This window comes from Colobus angolensis, unplaced genomic scaffold (genome assembly GCF_000951035.1).
Source record: "Colobus angolensis palliatus isolate OR3802 unplaced genomic scaffold, Cang.pa_1.0 Scaffold284, whole genome shotgun sequence".
NCBI lineage: Eukaryota > Metazoa > Chordata > Mammalia > Primates > Cercopithecidae > Colobus > Colobus angolensis.
This window is the reverse complement of record NW_012116088.1, coordinates 2,108,519-2,116,169: the sequence shown is the minus strand read 5'-3', so window position 1 is coordinate 2,116,169 and position 7,651 is coordinate 2,108,519. Positions and strand designations below refer to the sequence as shown.

Genomic DNA, 7,651 nt, shown 5'->3' with positions numbered 1-7,651 from the left:
GAGAGACCCTGTCTCAAAAAAAAAAAAAAAAAAGAAAAGAAAAGAAAAAAAAGAAATTAACAATACTTACCATATCTTAAACTTTCATTACATGCTTTGCACTAAGATAAGGGTTTATATATACTATAATACCATATTTAATTTACATAATAAGCCCTTGAAGTATTTAGCCCTATTTTAGAAATCAGGTTTTAGGCCGGGCATAGTGGCTCAAGCCTGTAATTCCAGCACTTTGGGAGGCCAAGGAGGGCAGATCATGAGGTCACCAGATGGAGACCAACCTGGCCAACATGGTGAAACCCCGTCTCTACTAAAAATACAAAAATTAGCTGGGTGTGGTGGCGGGCGCCTGTAGTCCCAGCTACTTGGGAGGTTGAGGCAGGAGAATTGCTTGAACCTGGGAGGTGGAAGTTGCAGTGAGCCGAGATCGTGCCACTGCACTTCAGCCTGGTGACAGACCAAGACTCTGTCTCAAAAAAAAAAAAAAAAAGAAATCAGGCTTCAGAGAGGTTATATGACCTGTCTACAGCCACACAGCTTGTGTTAGGGTTAAGACTTAGATCCAAGACTAGTCTTGATCTTTGGATCTTTCACGAGTTCATTTAACATATAATCTTGAGTATTTACTACTCGTAATCCCCGCACAACAGTGCACGCCCCAGTGATCCAGTATTATCTTTCAGTGAACACTCAAAGCTGGTACTGCAGAATCTTGGGCTATAAAGAGGCTTCCTTGTAATAATTAAACAAAGCATTCCACCTACATTCGCAATGATATTGCCTCACACTTCATTCTTTTCCGAAATCTTCACATGTTACTTACTTACTCCAGCAAACACAAGAGATGAGGCTTCGCGTGACTTGCCAGTAGAAAGCCGCCCTGTTTGGAGGGAGAGTGGAACAGCACACACAGGCAGAATTTTCCCTCACTTTGGCATGCTGCTGATTAAGTACCTGCATCGGCCTGCTGCCCACGTGTCCTAGGCATTAGGCTACGCCTTGTATCTTCACGTGGCTCCTCATTAAATCCTTGCAGCTACTCTATGAGGTGCTATTATTATTATCCTCCATTTAACAAATGAGGATCCTGAGGCACGTGGAATTTCCCTCTGTGGGGGCCCAGGTTAAATCACTTGAAGTGTGGTGCTAGAGTGTGGAACTGGATCCAGGAAGTCCTTCAGGCCTGAATTTTTGGTTCATGGTATTTCTCTGTGTGTTTTTGCAGAGTAAGTGGAGTTGAATTTCCCTAAGTTCACCACTCATGACACGATTCCGCCCCATGTCAATGACTCCAGGCCTGTAGGGGTGTCCCTCTGTCTCCTCCAAAAGACCCTGAACTCCCTTTGGAGAAGGCCTAGGGAGCTCTGCTATCTACCATAACTGTACGTTTCATCTGTGTGTATTCAGAGAAGCAGCTTACATGTGTACAGAGCAGGAGCTCGGTAAATGTTCGAGGAAGAAAAGAAGGAACAAAAAAGGGAAGAAAGGAGGTGGGAGAAAGAAAAAAGAACCAGAACGGTCTCTATGGAAGTAGGCCTCACCTTCTGCAGTTTCTTTCTTTCGGCCTCCACAGATGAGCGAACGGATTTGATTTCCACGGTGTGCTTCTTTACCAAGTCTTCCAGTCGCTTCACTAGCTGGTCTTTGAGATGTTTCTTCTCCTCTTCTGTCTGATGTTTGATTTTACGAAGGTCTTCTTCATATTGTTGCTTCATATATTCTGTCTCAGCACTTGCCTCTTTCTTGGTCTATAAAAAGAAAAAGGACCTTGTAAAACCGCTGGGGAGGGATGAGGAGCAGGGAATCACGATTTCCCTTTCATACAACTTTTACGAGGTTTATACATCATTTTTTACAGCACGTAGCACAAGGTGCAATCAATTTTACAAGACTATATATTTGATGTTAGTAAGAGTCTCCACCACTGGAAAAGGGCTTTTTGGAATGGGGTATCTATTATCATGAGATTGGATATGTCAGCCCATACTATGGTAGATTTTAAATAATGCTCTGCTTGTTTTGACTGGGAACTTGCAATGAGATCCTAAGCCAGTTTCCAGTTTCCCAGAAGCCGATGATACAGCATTGGGAGGATTCTGCTACATTCTCAGTCTCCTGGTTTCCAATGGCATGGAGTAGGCAGTAAGTTGGCTGGAATTCTACTCCAGGAACTACGGGGTCTGCTGATTCCAAGTGGATCCACTATGTTTGGGAACTGGCCTCTACCTGATGCTTATGATACATAGCAAAGCTCTCTGTGCCTTGTCCATTCCCAGGGCTGGGTCAGACACTACCTGCATATGTGTGCCTCCTTTCATGCAAGGGCACTCCTTGAGACAGTTTTGATCATGCTGAGGATGAAGATTGCCGGCTTCCAAGTCATTCTCTTCCCCCAGGACTTTGTTCTCTGAAACTAGCTCAGTCTTCCTGGCATCTGCAAGCATACATTTCCGCATTATTTGGGATGCTGTTGGCCGCAGATTCTGGTTCAAGGCTTTCTGCTGTCAGGCCCCCATTCCGCTTTTCAACCACTTTGTCCAACACCCCCTGTGTAATTCCTGCCCTGTGGTCTGCTGGACCCGAAGCACGGTCAAGGTAGCAATTCTCATCTCTTCTCAAGAAGCCTTGTGAGCTTAAATAGCTGCCCTGCTCTTCCTTCCTAAATAATCTCCAAATCTTTTTGACTGCAGTTTCCATAGGTTAAAAAAATTGAGCATGTTCCAAATATATGTTCTTTTAGTAGGAATTTAAAGGATGAAACAAAAACAAATATTTAATATAAGCAGAATGACTAAGTTTTCATCCCATATTCTCTAAAGTACTCATGTACCACTTTTGAGACCTCTGCTCGAAACCCACAACACCTTTCTGGTTTCTCCAGAACCAGTACCTCTCCTTCTCTGCACCTTTCTGGTTTCTCCAGAACCAGTACCTCTCCTTCTCTGTACCTTTCTGGTTTCTCCAGAACCAGCACCTCACCTTCTCTGCACCTTTCTGCCCCACGGTGGCTTCTTTCCCATGCACGTTATTCGTCTGCTGCCTGGGCCATGTCTGATACCAAAGCGTGCTGTGGGCTGTAAGGTACAGACCCATGAGCTCCCTGAAGGTAGCTCCCAGGTTTTGTGCCTTTGACACTGTGTCCCAGTGTCAGGAGCTTTCTGTTGAGGGGCCCAGGGGAAGGCACTTAGAATCATGTATTTTTGGATACAAGCAAGAGCTCTATTACCAACCAGTTGGCTGACCTTGAGCCAGCCACTTATCCTTTCTTGGTCTTATTTCTTCATCTGTAACATGAAAGATTGGCAATACTTTTTGGGCTGGGTGTGGTGGCTAACGCCTGTAATCCTAATGCTTTGGGAGGCCAAGGTGGAAGGATCACTTGAGCCCCAAATTTCAAGACAATACTTTATATTTAATTTCTTTCTTTCTTTCTTTCTTTCTTTCTTTTTTGAGAGGGAGTTTTGTTGTTATTGCCTAGGCTGGAGTACAATGACCCAGTCATGGCTCACTGCAACCTCTGCATCCAGAGCTCAAGAGAGTCTCCTGCCTCAGCCTCCCAAGTAGCTGTGATTACAGGCACCCATCACCACACTTGGCTAATTTTCTTGCATTTTTAGCAGAGACAGGGTTTCACCATGTTTGCCAGGCTGGTCTCGAACTCCTGACCTCAGGTTATCCACCTGCCTTGGCCTCCCAAAGTGCTGGGATTACAGGCATGAGCCACCAGGCCTGGCCTGTGTTTAATTTTTTAATTTTTATTTTTTCATAGAGACAGAGTCTCACTATGTTGCCCAGGCCGGTCTCAAAATCCTGGGCTCAAGTGGCCCTCCCTCCTCAGCCTCCTAAAATGTTGGGATTATAGGCATGAGCCACCATCAATCTGCCCAACCAGACTGACAACACTTATCACACAAAATTACTGGAAAAACTCAATAGCAAAATTGTGTTAAATGATATTAAAAGCATAAAGCATTGTGTAAGTGGTAGGGGGTGAAGGGAGTCAGTGCTAAGAATTTCAGGCACTGTGGTGAGCCTGGTGGGGAAATATCTGGGGGCAAGGGGTCCTTTCACATCACACCTTTTAGATGTCCAACCTGAGCCAGCTCCAGGTGAGGCAGCTGTAGGTGTCAGCTCACCTGTACCCTGCAGGGATTGGTCTCACCCACCAGGCAGGTCAGATCAAGCAGCCCTGCCCCTCCTCTCTGCTCCCTTAGCAGGCGTAAGGCTGCCAGTAGCACCAGACCAAGCTGGCAGCTAACCTTGGGTCTTTTAAGGAAATCATTCCAGGGCATCTCACCTGTCTTCTGGGTCCCACGACACTCCTGCAGCATCATTCTGTCTTTGGCAACAGCCAGCTTCTCCCCAAGTTTTTTTGCAGTGCCTTTCAACTCCGAATTCTCCTGTCGAGCCTCCTTAAGCTGCACATCCAGGTCCTAAACAGACAGCAAGGGTCCCATTTCTCTGGTTACAGCTCTGTATAGAGACATCCTGCGTACATAGAATAGCCATCAGACCTGAAAGGCGGGTATTGCACAGCAGAAGCCCTGAGTCTTTGGAATTCAGTGACCCAGGGCTCATCAAATCCCTCCTCATCCTCTGGCCTTCCTTTAGTGAGGATTAAATGAGATAAAGTGGGAAAAAAAAATGCTCAGGGAGTGTTAGAAATGTTAACTGCTTCTACTTTTAGGGATGGGGCTCTGTGCTTTTGTGGGGTTCACATAACTGAATCATCAATGATCCTGCTTTCTATAAACACAAAGTCCTGGGGATTTTAGGGTAGGCAGGTTGCTATGAAATGAACAGGGGTTTATAGAATCAGGCTGACCTGAGTTCAAACACTTATTAGCCATGTGCCAATGTAGGCTAGTCCTTAAGCCTCTCAATTTCGGTCTTAGCTTCTCATCTGTAGACTGTAGGTTTCCAAGTTCTCCAACATTAGGGACCAAGTCTAACTCACTATGTGTGCCTTGCCCATAGCCCTGGGCCTGGCAGATAGTCAGTGTTCAATAAATATCTGTAGGCGGGGTGCAGTGGCTCAAGCCTGTAATCCCAGCACTTTGGGAGGCTGAGGCAGGCGGATCACCTGAGGTCAGGAGTTGGAGACCAGTCTGGCCAACATGGCGAGACTCCGCCTGTACTAAAAATACAAAAATTAGCTGGGTGTGGTGGTGGGCGCCTGTATTCCCAGCTACTAGGGAGGCTGAGGCAGGAGAATTGCTTGAACCTGAGAGGTGGAGGTTGCAGTGAGCTGAGATCGCGCCACTGCACTCCTGCCTGGGAGATAGAGTGAGGCTCCGTCTCAAAAATACACAAACAAACAAATATATATCTATTTTCTTGTGTGGCATGAATGTAGTTGAATTCAATGGAGATAACAGGGCTCACCTCCTTAGAAAGCAAGTGTTTAGCACATTGCCTGACCTATAGCAGGTTCACAATAAGCAGCCCTGCTGATTTATCCCCTTTGGGGTTGTAAGAAGAGATGCTGCTTTACCTGAATCCTCTCCTTCAGCTTCTGGGCGTACTTCTTCAAGTCACTTATCTTGCGGCCTCTGTGCTCCAGGTCTCCTTCCAGCTTCCGGACCTGAGCCTGCAGGGCCGACTCCTGGACCTGGAAGTTCTTGCGGAGGTCCGACTCCTTCTCCTGCCACTGCCACAGAGCCTGGCTCACAGACTGCTGCATGGCCTGCCGGATGGCCTCGTTTTCCCGCTCGTAGGTGGCCTGTAGCTCCTCGGCCTTGCGGGCGTAGTCCTTGCTCAGCTGCTGGTTCTCTACTCGCAGCCGCTGCACCTCTAGCAGGACCTCCTGCATCTCCGGGCCCTGGCCTGGTTCTGACTTGGTATCAGGGCTCTCCTGGGGCAGCCGGCCCCGCGGGGGAGCCTCGTGGCTCGTCAGGTGCTGGAGCCTCCTCTCGTAGTCAGCCTTGAGCTCCAGCATTTCCCTGGAGAGCGTGAGGACCCGCTCGGCGTGCTCCGCCTCCACCCTCAGCTCTCTCTCCTTGGTCTCCAGCCTGCAGGAGGCCGACTCAGCCAGCGCCTCCTGCGTCAGCCTCTTCTGCAGCTCCAGGGCGCTCTCCAGGGCCTGGATGCGCTGGAGAAGGGCCTCCTCCTCTGCGCAGCCCTGTTCCTGCAGGAGCCTGGCCTTGGTCTCGGCCACCGCATTCTGGAGCTCCTCCTGGTGCGCTTCCCGCAGCGCCTCCATGCTGGCCTCAGCCTCATCCTGGCGGGTGTTCAGGGTATAAATCACCTGCAGGAAAATCAACAGAGCCCAGTTAGGGCGAGGGGGCTGGGGTGTGGGAGGGCTGAGGAGACCAGAGATGCTTCTCCTGCATGGCGGTTGATCTGAACAAGTGGCACCTGAGAAGAGGATTTGCGTGGAGAGGATTTATTAGAAACGGTTCCCAGGAGAAGCCAGTGAGAGAGCTGGAAAGTGCGACAGGAGAGGAGGACTTGGGCTGGGAGCAGAGCAAAGGGGTGACGTTGCACAAAGGCCCCAGAAAGGGCAGCTTTGGCCGAATTCCAAAGGGGACCTCTGCAGTACGGTGGGAATCCACGGAAGAGTTTTAAAGCAGAGAAGTGATGTCATCTCATTTGTTCAGAAGGAACACTTTGGAATGCAAACCCCCGAACATAACACTTAGAAAACTAGACAGAGGCCAGGCACGGTGGCTCATGGCTGTAATCCCAGCACTTTGAGAGGCAGAGGCAGGCAGATCACCTGAGGTCAGGAGTTCGAGGCCAGCCTAGTCAACATGGCGATCTGGTCTCTACTAAAAGCACAAAAATTAGCTGAGCGTGGTGACGTGCATCTGTAATCCCAGCTACTTGGGAGGCTGAGGCAGGAGAATAACTTGAACCCAGGAGGCAGAGGTTGCAGCAAGCCGAGATCACGCCATTGCACTCCAGCCAGGGCAAAAAGAAAGAAACTCTATCTCAAAAAAAGAAAACAAACCAAAAAAACTGGACAGAGTGATATATAAAAAGGCCAGTATAACTTGAAAAGCAGCATCTTTGCATGATAAAAAACTTACTCAACAAGCAAGGCACAGAAGGGACTCTTCTCAGCCTCATAAGGCACATCTAGGAAAAGTCCCCAGTTAACAGCATACTCAATGGTGTAAGACTAAATGCGTTCCTCGTAGGATCAGGCACAAGACAAGGATGTCTGTTCTTCCACTTTTAACACAAAAGAAAAAAAAGAATGCTTTCTTTGCTGTGTGAAGAACTGAGTGAAGGAAGACAGGAGCACAGTGAGAAGCCCAGGAATCAAGAATGACTCCTAGGATGTTGACCTGAGCCACAGGTTGGTGTTTCCTGAAACGGGAAAAATTGTAGGTAGAACAGGTAAGGAGAAGAAAGTCGAGAAGTCTAATTTGGACATAGTAAGCTTGATGTGCCTCCTGACATAATAGTGGAGATGGCACCAAGGCACACACAGAGATAAATGTCTGGTGCTCAGAGGAGGGAACCTGAGCTACAGATGAGGCAGGTGGAGTCAGGAGGGTTTTGTTGCTGTTTCCTTGATGAGAGATTCCAGAACACATCTGTAGGATGATGGGAATGACCTCAGGGAGAATCCAGAAGTTGAAGCCAGGCACAGTGGCTCATGCCTGTAATCCCAGCACTTTGGGAGGCTGAGGCAGGAGGATTA

General features: G+C 48.2%; 1 protein-coding gene across 1 annotated transcript in view; it reads right to left on the bottom strand.

Moving 5' to 3' along the window:
* Positions 1-7,651, bottom strand: part of FAM184B (family with sequence similarity 184, member B) — a 165,869-nt gene that overhangs the window by 80,673 nt on the left and 77,545 nt on the right. Inside the window, exons 2-5 of the mRNA XM_011948811.1 lie at positions 5,495-6,247; positions 4,298-4,433; positions 2,295-2,434; positions 1,542-1,748 (exon numbers count right to left, since the gene is read on the bottom strand). Of these exons, the coding sequence (XP_011804201.1) occupies positions 1,542-1,748; positions 2,295-2,434; positions 4,298-4,433; positions 5,495-6,247 (1,236 nt within the window). The remainder of the gene's footprint in view (positions 1-1,541; positions 1,749-2,294; positions 2,435-4,297; positions 4,434-5,494; positions 6,248-7,651) is intronic.